Source organism: Raphanus sativus, chromosome 2 (genome assembly GCF_000801105.2).
Source record: "Raphanus sativus cultivar WK10039 chromosome 2, ASM80110v3, whole genome shotgun sequence".
Lineage (NCBI taxonomy): Eukaryota > Viridiplantae > Streptophyta > Magnoliopsida > Brassicales > Brassicaceae > Raphanus > Raphanus sativus.
The window spans coordinates 35,782,492-35,793,412 of NC_079512.1; the positions used below are offsets into that span (position 1 = coordinate 35,782,492).

The 10,921-nt window shown below is 41.1% G+C and overlaps 2 protein-coding genes across 2 annotated transcripts; both read right to left on the reverse strand.

Moving 5' to 3' along the window:
- Positions 1 to 312: 312 nt before the first annotated feature.
- Positions 313 to 7,119, reverse strand: LOC108840478 (uncharacterized). The gene is made up of 2 exons (XM_018613308.2): positions 6,251 to 7,119; positions 313 to 1,080 (listed from the first exon to the last, which is right to left on the reverse strand). Exons 1-2 carry the CDS (start codon positions 6,956 to 6,958, stop codon positions 409 to 411), a joined length of 1,380 nt encoding a protein of 459 aa, XP_018468810.1. The 5' UTR covers positions 6,959 to 7,119; the 3' UTR covers positions 313 to 408.
- A 471-nt stretch (positions 7,120 to 7,590) lies between these two features.
- On the reverse strand, positions 7,591 to 9,130 carry LOC108839612 (uncharacterized). Its single transcript, XM_018612365.2, has one exon. It carries the CDS (start codon positions 9,100 to 9,102, stop codon positions 7,753 to 7,755), a length of 1,350 nt encoding a protein of 449 aa, XP_018467867.1. The 5' UTR covers positions 9,103 to 9,130; the 3' UTR covers positions 7,591 to 7,752.
- Between the last annotated feature and the right edge of the window lie 1,791 nt (positions 9,131 to 10,921).

Below are 10,921 nucleotides of genomic sequence, written 5' to 3' on the forward strand. Positions count from 1 at the left end.
TATAGCCAAGTCGTTTAATATACAACCAACTTTATCTTATACATAGTTCAACTCCATTTATAATTGATTTCAGTATGCCTATATCCACTAAATCCAAACTGTGACAAATGCATTTTAGTTCAAACTAAGTCCAACTACACTTTACAACAAGTTATGTCTTGTTACTCATCAATTTATCAGAGACAAAATGTTATTTAAGCTCAACGTTAGGTCTAAATACAACAAGTTATGTGTTGTTATTCATCAATTTATCATGTTATCCGAGTCATATTGCTTGCTATGACTATTATCCAGAACAACATTTGACCTCACTCTTCTTTTATTCATTTGCTGATACAATGATATAGAACTAAATTAAACAGTAGAATACATCAGAACCTAGCTAGAAACTGACGTTATTATTAGGCTTCATTCTAATTGCGCTGTTTTTCCAGAGGGCCTGAGAAGGCTACGAGTAAACAAAGAAGAACCATTGTTCGGAGCTGGTCGGAGTCCCAGAATCTCTGCAACGACATTGTAGATCTGAACATTCTCAAACGACGGCACTTTCTTTCCTCTCCTAAACCTAGGACCATGTCCAATAAAGATAGATCTCATAGAGAAGAACATGTTGTCGTATCCATGATCTCCAGAACACTCTTGAACGTTTGTTCTGTTCTGTCTAACCAACAGACCTTCTCCGACCATTCCTATGATAGGTGGAATCCGAGAACTCTCGGAATAATGCAGCCTTTTCGGTAACTTATCCTTCAAGTAAACCTTTAAAAACTCTCCGTTCTCTACCTTCCCTGAGCTCAAAACTTCGTTCATCTTCGCCACGAGTTCAGCGTTCTTCTCGCCAGGATTCTTGACATCTTTACCCCACCGAGGATTCATTACTAGTACAGGACTATAATCTTGAATCCAATCTGCGGGTATCTTGATCCAATCAGCTAAATCGTCAATGTAAATCACTTTCTTGTCACAGTTAGTAACCATTCCGTGATCACCAAGCAATATCACATGAACATCACCAAACACCTTCCTCTTCTTCAACCCCTTGATGACCCTACCGATCATTTTATCGGTATTTGCGACTGCCTCATATTAAAGTTATATACCGGTTAGATGAAATGTTAGTTCCGGTTTAGTATGGTTAAGGTTCCTTTTGCTTAACCAGCTACATATATATATAGAAACTTGTACTGTAACAAACTTTGAGCTGAATAATACAAGTTTACACTTTCATCTTCATCGTTTTCTCTGAGATCGATTCATCACCTTCATCATCTAATATGGTATCAGAGACATTCTGATCTTCTTCCGCTTCGTCACTCCGATTACTCAGCTCCGACGATCTCGTTTTTCATTTCGATCATGAGTGTTTTCGTTCATCCGTTGATTTGCGATGTTCTTGAGCTCCTTTCTTCATTCATCATCGCGGTTCATCGTCTCGTTCTCCTCGTTTTGATCCTTTTGGTTCAGTAACCGTTTCGATTCATCGTCTTCTTGATTTCACGATGCCTCCACTGGATCCGATTCCTCCTTCCTCTGCTTCAACACCATCTCTGACCGATCCTAATTCAAATCCTTTGTTCGTACACAATGCAGATCACGCTGGTATCTCTCTTGTTTCTGAGAAACTTACTGGCCTTGGGAACTTTAATAGCTGGCGTCGATCAATGCTTTTGGCTTTAGGTGCTAGAAATAAAGCTGTGTTTGTGACTGGTGCTTATCCGGATCTAGATGAGAATCATCCTGATTTTGGATCTTGGTCGAGGTGCAATAACATTGTGTGTACATGGATCGTCAATGCGGTTGATAAGCCGATTGCGAAGAGTATCATGTATCTTGATACTGCTAGGCAAATGTGGGAGGATATTCATGATCAGTTCAAACAAAGTGATGGTCCTCGTAATGCAGAGATCAAACAGCAAATCTATGCAGAAGTGCAAGGCTCTCATACCGTCAGTGAATATTACACTCGTCTCAAACAGCTTTGGGAAGAACTGAAGAATCATGAAGTTCCGTATACGTGTTGTTGTGGCCAGATGAATTGTGCGAGTCATCAACAACTTTCGAAGAGAGATGAGCAAGATCGAGTTCTTAAATTTCTTATGGGATTGAATGATACCTTTACTGCTACAAGGGGACAAATATTGATGATGGATCCGAAACCTTTGTTAGCCAGAGTATTCAACATGGTATCTCAGGAAGAACGTCAGCGTGCTATGAAGTCTACTAGCAATCTCACCTTTCAGGCGTCTTCTATACCAGTTGCTCCATCTTCTGAGTCTGTAGCTGCCGCTTCTGTTGGTGGTTATAATAGACAGAGGCCTCGTCCTATTTGCTCCCACTGTGGTCTTGCTGGTCATACTGTGAACCGTTGTTACAAACTCCATGGCTACCCTCAGGGTTACAGGACTTCTTCATCTTCTGCTCCTGGTTCTAAGCCATTACAACAACAGTCTCAACAATCTAAGGAACCAGCATCCTCACAATCTTGGAGCAAAGGCACTAATGTGGCAAATATGATTACTCAGGATTTTGGAAGTATTTCTATGCATAATCAACAGGGTACTCACTTGGGGTCAGTCACAATGGATCAAGTGCAACACTTCTTAAGTGCTCTCCAAGCTCAACCAAGTCGTAACGAGAGTAATCAATCTCAGATTTCTGGTAGTACCCTTACACTTGCAGATGGCTCTACTTCTATCATCAAACCTCAACCCCACCTTATTCCCATTACATCCTCTGATCCTGCTACATCAGGTACTCCTCTCAATAAATCAAACTTTATTTGTACCGCTGGAATTAAAGAAAGCCTTACTTTTACGCCTCATTCATGGGTCATAGATACAGGAGCCAGTTGCCATGTGTGTTCTGACTTGAATCTTTTCTCACACACGCAGTCGATTACTGATACTACTGTTACTTTACCTGATGGTTCTAGGATTCCTGTTACTATGGCTGGTTTGATAGTCTTATCTGATAAATTGACTCTTGACTTTGTTCTCTATGTTCCGGTTTTCAAATTTCATCTCTTGAGCATTAGTGCATTGACTAGGAACACTTCTATTTCTGTGCTCTTTTCATCACATTCATGTCACATTCTATCTTACAATCCTATTGCATTTCTTCAGGAGCATACTCCGGATTACATGATTGGGAAGGGTAACCTTAACCAAAATCTCTATATCTTGGAATCGTGTGCTCCTGCTCATCATTCTTTGGCTCAACTGCATCAAGTTTCTCAAATCTCTTCTGAAATTTGGCACCAGCGCTTAGGACATCCGTCTCAAAACAAGATTCAGCTGCTTTCAAAATGTTTAGATATTTCAAAAGAAAAATTTACTCATGATCATTTGTGTAAAGTGTGCCCTCTTGCGAAACAAAAACGTTTGTCTTTTACTTCTTTGAATAATATTTCTGCTGCGGCTTTTGATCTCTTACATTTAGACATTTGGGGTCCTTTTCATGTTCCAACTATTGATGGTTATAGATATTTCTTGACCATTGTTGATGATTGTACTAGAGTTACATGGATATATCTTTTGAAGAATAAAAGCTCTGTTTCATCTGTTTTTCCCGAGTTTCTTACGTTCATTGAGAATCAATTCCATACTTCTGTGAAAGCCATTAGAACTGACAATGCTCCTGAACTGCTTTTTACTTCTCTATTACGTTCTAAAGGCATTCAGCATTATTTTTCATGTGCATATACTCCACAACAGAACTCTGTTGTGGAACGCAAACATCAACATATATTGAATGTTGCTCGTGCTCTTCTCATTCAATCTCATGTTCCTCTCGAGTATTGGGGTGATTGCATACAGACTGCCATATATCTCATTAATCGCACTCCGACTCCATTGCTTAAGAACAAGTCTCCTTATGAGCTTCTCATGTCTAAGGTTCCTGCATATGCGCATCTTCGTGTTTTTGGTTGTCTTTGTTACACCTCCACATTGCTTAAAGATCGTCATAAATTTTCTCCTCGTGCATCTCAATGTGTTTTTCTTGGTTATCCCCAAGGTTACAAGGGTTATAAAGTTTTGGATCTTGATACTAAAACGATTTCCATATCTCGAAATGTTGTTTTTCATGAAACAAGTTTTCCCTATTCTGAAATTGTTTCTTCGCAATCTGATGATATCTTTGGTCAACATGTTCTGCCTTTACCTGTTCCTGATTCACCATTTCCTGCTTATTTTGATCTTGGTGATAATTCTTCTGTGTTCCCTAATCCTGTGTCTGACTTTACTGATGATTGTTCTCATGCTTCTATTTCTCAAAATGTTTCTTCTCGTGTGGATAATGATAGTCAGAACACTAGAGTTCGAAGGCAAACTAAGGCTCCTGCATATCTAGACCAATATCATTGCTATCTTCTTAACCAAACCCCTACCTTTCCTGCCCATTCTTCCCATACAACCTCTTATCCCATCTCTGCTTTTTTATCCTATGACAAACTAGATCCTTCTTACCGAAATTTCCTCTTATCCATTACCACTGTCACTGCTCCCAAAACCTTTCAAGAAGCCATGTTACTTGATGAGTTTAAGGGCTCTATGAAATCTGAGATGAATTCTCTTGAAGCGACTGGTACTTGGTCCATCTGTCCTCTGCCTCCAGGGAAGCATCCTGTTGGTTGTAAGTGGGTTAATACTTACAAATTCAATCCTGATGGAACGGTTGAACGTCCTAAATCTCGGTTAGTTGCCAAAGGATACACTCAACTTGAAGGCTTGGATTATCTTGACACTTTTTCTCCAGTTGCCAAACTGGGTACGTTTCGGACACTCATGGGTCTTGCTGCTGCTAAGAACTGGGATATTCAACAGCTCGACATTAGCAATGCCTTTCTCAATGGTGACTTAGATGAAGAAATCTACATGGTCATTCCTCAAGGCTACATTGAGTTAACTGGCAAGACTTATCCTCCGAACTCTGTGTGTCGTCTTCATAAATCCCTTTATGGTCTCAAGCAAGCTTCAAGACAATGGAATCAGAAGCTCACTTCAGTCATATCTGCAGCAGGGTTTGTTCAAGCCCCGTCTGATCATTCCTTATTTGTTCGATGTTCTGATTCTATCTTCATTGCGGCACTCGTCTATGTGGATGACATTCTTATTGTTGGCAATGATAAGTTGGCTATTGATTCTTTCAAGACATCTCTCAAGCAGGCTTTTAAACTTCGAGATCTTGGTGATGCGAAATATTTTCTTGGTTTTGAAATTGCCAGAAATGAAACTGGAATTTCGATCAATCAAAGGAAATATACTCTGGAGTTGCTACAGGAATTTGGATATCTTGGATGCAAACCAGTTTCTGTTCCCATGGAGCCTAATACGAAGCTTTCTGATACATCAGGCGACCTCCTTTCTGATGCTTCCGTGTTCCGCAAGATTGTTGGAAAGCTCCTGTATTTGACTCACACACGGCCTGATATTACCTATGCCGTTCACAAACTGAGCCAGTTTATGTCAGCTCCCCGCATGGATCATCTTAAAGCTGCTCACCGAGTTCTGAGATACCTCAAGAATGATCCTGCTCAAGGTCTTTTCTATTCTGCTTCTTCTTCAGTTACCTTGAAGGCATTTTGTGATGCAGACTGGGCGTCCTGCCCTGATTCTCGACGTTCCACTACTGGGTATTGTGTCTTCTTGGGTGACTCCTTGATCTCTTGGCGAGCTAAGAAGCAGCAGACTGTCTCTCGCAGTAGCTCGGAAGCAGAATATCGATCTATGGCTGATACGACATGTGAGCTGATATGGTTGGCTGCTCTGTTGCGTGACTTGCATTGTCCTTTGACTAGTCCTGCTACTCTCTACTGTGACAACCTCTCTGCTCTCCACATTGCTTCGAATCCAGTTTATCACGAGCGGACGAAGCATATTGAAATCGACTGTCATGTGGTTCGCGAGAAGTTGCAGAGTGGATTCTTGAAGACTATGCATGTGCGTTCTGCACATCAGCTTGCGGATGTGTTTACCAAAGCTGTCCAACCTTCTCTTTTTCATCAGTTGATACTCAAGATGGGTCTTCATCATTTGTTTGTTCCATCTTGAGGGGGGGATATTAAAGTTATATACCGGTTAGATGAAATGTTAGTTCCGGTTTAGTATGGTTAAGGTTCCTTTTGCTTAACCAGCTACATATATATATAGAAACTTGTACTGTAACAAACTTTGAGCTGAATAATACAAGTTTACACTTTCATCTTCATCGTTTTCTCTGAGATCGATTCATCACCTTCATCATCTAATACCTCAGTAACACGAGGATCATCAGGGCCATACTTATGACCCTGTAAGTCCGTTTCTTCAAGATACAGCGTCATGAAATCTGGGATCTCGCTCTGTGGAAGATCGAAGTAGCTCAAGATCGTATCAACTCTTTCTTCTAAAGGAACAGAGCCATTGTACGGAGCTTTACAAAACCCTTTAGGGCAAGTCCAAGACCCTTTGGGGACGTCAGAGCCTGGCCAAAAGTAAGTCGCAGCCTTGAGACCTTGGTTTGTTGCGGTTACCCACAACGGCTCGCCTAACCACCACTTCGGGTCTAGGTTTCTTTTGAAACGTTCCCCGGTTACCGGATCGGTAAACTTGTTCATGATTATACCGTGGTAAGCCGGGTAGAGTCCGGTGGCGATTGAGTAATGGTTTGGGAATGTCATTGATGGGAAAACCGGGATCAAACCGGTTTGAGCTTCGGTTCCTCGAGAAATGAGGAGGTCGATGTTTGGAGTCTCCGTCTTGAATTGGTAGCCGAACCGAAAACCGTCGCTGGAGATTAGTAGAACCACTGGTTTGGTGAGCTTTTTGGAATGGTGGGGTCTCCACGTGTTGGATGATGGAAAACTCGAATCATCGGCAGTGGTAGCTACGACGAGAAAGAGGATAGAAAGAAAGATTAGAGATAACTTGCGAAAGGGGTAACCTGAAAAACCGTACTGGACAGGCTTAGTTTCTGGCATTGAGAGAGAAAGGTTTTGGTGGTGATTGAGCTCAACAACGTTCAGATTACTTATATAGCCTTAACTTCTCGTTTTTAGTTTTTCTAACTTAAGTTATTCATCAACTCTGTATAACAATCTAATCGAATAAAACAAAAATTACCTTGGACGTCACCAAAAGTTTTTTTTTTTACCAAATGTAATTTGATATGCGTTACAAACTTGCAATTAAACCTGTCCAGTAGAACCTTAAGTTGTAAGCCAAACACACATGACACTATAAATATATAAAACTGTGAATTAAACACACAATATATTATGTTTCTTCTATAACTTTAATAATCAAGACAGCTGGCTATAGATGTTGAGTCTGTGACATACTGACATGTAGTATTTTTTGGGGTTAATTGTATATTTTCCGCAACGAGAATCAAATTCGTATCCTCCTAGAAATCTGCGTTTTCAACTTATATGGATTCAACCACTAATTCGATTTCACGTGGTTGGTTATATTTTGTTACTTTTTGACCCATAACTTAAAAGTAATAAAAGTATGATTGAAAAAATTAGTATAAACTTTTGCTTTTAACCGCATTATGTAAAAAAAAAATTATATCGAGAAAATGACAAGTATAAATATGTACACAATTAGGTAATGGCTAGAAATAATTAGCTGATCTTATTCATTTATTATTCGTTTCCACATGCAATAGAGAAAAATGATAAGAAGCTAGGAAAAGTAGATTAATTAACCAGTAGAAAAACACAATCATCAGCTAATTATTATTATTCATGCATGAGTGCCTTTTTTAGCTTCATTCAACCTCCACTGTTTCTCTAAAGGGCGAGAGAATGTTTCTAGTGAACAAAGAAGAACCGTTGTTCGAAGCTGGTCGGAGTCCAAGAATCTCAGCAACAACATTATAGATCTGAACATTCTCAAATGACGGCACTTTCCTCCCTTTCCTAAACCTAGGACCATGTCCCATAAAGATAGACCTCATTGAGAAGTATTGGTTGTCGTATCCATGATCTCCGTAACATTCGTGAACGCCTGTTCTGTTCTGTCTAACTACGAGACCTTCTCCAACCATTCCTATGATCGGTGGAATCCTAGAACTGTCGGAATAATGCAGCCTTTTCGGTAGCTTCTCCTTCAAGTAAACCTGCAAATACTCTCCGTTCTCTACCTTCCCTGAGCTCAAAGCTTCGTTCATCTTCGCCACGAGCTCCGCGTTCTTCTCGCCTGGATTCTTCACATCTTTTCCCCAGCGTGGGTTCATTGCTAGCACCGGGCTATAAGCATTGATCCAATCCGCGGGTATCTTGACCCAATCTGCTAAATCATCAATGTAAATTGTTTTTAGGTCACAGTTAGTCACCATTCCGTGATCACCAAGCAAGATCACATGAACCTCGTCGAAGATCTCCCTCTTCTTCAGCCCCTGAATGATCCTACCGATCATTTTATCGATCCTCGCAACCGCCTTTGTAACCCTAGGATCATCAGGACCATAGTTATGTCCCGCTCCGTCCGGCTCATCGAAGTACAACATCATCAAGTCAGGGATCTCTTCCTCAGGGAGATCGAATTGGTTCAAGATTGTATCCACCCTTTCTTCAAAAGGAATCGAAAGGTTGAAATGTGGACACAACTCTTTAGGGCAAGACCAAGAATCTTTGGGAACTTCAGAGCCTGGCCAAAAGTAAGTCAAAGCCTTGCGACCTTGGTTTGTTGCGGTTACCCACAACGGCTCGCCTAACCACCATTTCGGGTCTAGGCCTTTGTTGAACACTTCTCCGGTTATGGGATCAGTGAACTTGTTCATGATTATACCGTGGTAAGCAGGGTAAAGTCCAGTTGCGATCGCGTAATGGTTTGGGAATGTCATGGTGGGGAAAACCGGGATTAAACCGAGTTTGGCTTCGGTTCCTTCGGATATGAGAAGGTCGATGTTTGGTGTGTTTGTTTTAAATTGGTAACCGAACCGGAAACCATCGCTAGAAATCATTAAAACCACAGGTTTGTTGAGTTTCTTGAAGGGCCAAGGACGCCAGGTTTTGGACGAAGGAGTATCTAAACCATTGGTCGTGGCAGCTACAATGAGAAGATTTAGAAGGGTGAGAGATAGCTTGAGAGACAGAACATGATTGGATTTTGCCATTGGAAAGATCGTTTGTGATGTGCTTCTTGCAGCTCATGCTATCTATTTATAGAGTGAGCAACAAAAAAAGTCGTCTATTTTGTTTTTTTTTTCTTTTTAGAAAATAATACTTCTACTAAATTGCGTTTGAAGGCTTGAAGCGTAGAGAGAGAGAGAGCGGCGGACGGCCGGCGGACGGCGCGTGAGCGTTGATAACGATCCTCTTTAGAGAGTAGAGAGAGAAAGCAGATTTGGTCCGGCGGACGGCCGGCGCGTGAGCGTGCGTGCCGTCGCCGGAGCCCTTTGAGTTAAAGCAAAGATAGTTTTCATCGGTTTCCCTCGGTGTCCCTTTTCCCTCCGCCTTGCCTGACCTCTGCTACTAGATCTCCCGTGGGTTTCTGTCCGTGGAGTTAAGGCGCGGTGGTGTAGATGGTGTCGTGGTGAAGCTTTCCGTTCTTACAGCTGGAGTTTCTTTTACGGGGGGCGGAGTCTCTCACAGATCTGCCGACGCCGTTTCTTTGTTCCCGGGAGTCGGAGGATACGTTAGCTCCGACGTCTTCGGTTTTGGCTCCGGGAGGTGACGGCTCCTTCAGTCGTGCCTCGTTGGCTTTGGATGGTCCTGTTTCTTGGGCCTTTTGGTAGTCCTGTTGTGGCTCGTGTTTGGTGTTGCGGTTCTTGGTTTGTGCGCTCAAATGGTTCCCGTCTCTGGTTTCTCTTTGCTCGTTGAGAACTCGATTGGATCGAGGAAGCTCTTCGGAAAGATGATTGAGCGGATGAAGAAAAATGGTGGTTACGATGGAGGCTCTTTGGTTATCGGAGCTCCGTCGCAACGGGTTACACGGTGAGGAAGCTCCGGCGACGATCCCAGGCGGTGTCGGTCGAATCGAGACGGAAGCGACGCGTGTCGTTCGGAACGGTAGGATCTTTACACGTGTCCGGTCTCTTTGACAAGTGGGCATGCGGGTGTCGGTCGGGTGTTCTGGGTTGGGCTTGAGGCCCGTCTGTTCTGTTGTAAGTAGCCCATAGTTTGTTTGGACTTTTGGGATGTATTGTTGTTTGCCGTTTGGGCTTAGACAATGTATTGGGCTTGGCCCGTTCTATTATCAATATTAAAACCTTGAGGGAAAAAAAAAAAAAAAGAAGGCTTGAAGCGTCGCCATATAACAATTATAATTTCTAAGATAGGTATATCCGTATAAACAAAATAAAAGTAGACGTAGACCTTTTTTTTTTTTTTTTGGGCAACAGTAGACGTAGACCTATGTGGCGTTCCATTACAGAAAGGAAACCTATATACTAGCATATACAGATATACACTAAAAAGATAATCTTCATCGATACGTTGTTTAGTTCGTTTAAAACAATATAATAATTATTACTTAGTATTTTTATTACATTAGCGAATTTTCAAACTCTTGATTGTAACTAATGGTGGCAATATACTCATTAATCCTCTTTTTGTAAATAAAAAGATAGTTTCACTTATTTACCGGTGGTAATTCACGTATTGTGAATAGTCTCTTCAATTACGAATTGAACACGAACAATAGTGGTTACAACTTCAGCTCGTTTACCAATATGCCAACTCGTTATTGGTCTCAGTAATCCTCTTCTTTTAACTAGAAATACTAAATTGTTAACTTTTTTTGGGCAGAACACTAAATTGTTAACTAAACCGAATCTTTTAACAAAAACTGACATCTAGAGATATATTGTTATAAAGATTTGCATCTCAGTCACGTTTGTTACTACTATATAGCTAGGAATATTAAAAAAAAAAAATTTTTACTGAGTTACATAAACAGCAACAGCAAATTTGGAGTTTAAATTAATTTTCAAA

Excerpts from the sequence above, each read along its gene's own strand:
- LOC108840478 (XM_018613308.2), bottom strand. The coding sequence starts at position 6,958 with ATGCCAGAAACTAAGCCTGTCCAGTACGGTTTTTCAGGTTACCCCTTT. Across the intron at positions 1,081-6,250 it reads ATGATCCTCGTGTTACTGAG|GCAGTCGCAAATACCGATAA; the intron begins GTATTAGATGAT and ends CTTTAATATGAG.
- LOC108839612 (XM_018612365.2), bottom strand. The coding sequence starts at position 9,102 with ATGGCAAAATCCAATCATGTTCTGTCTCTCAAGCTATCTCTCACCCTT.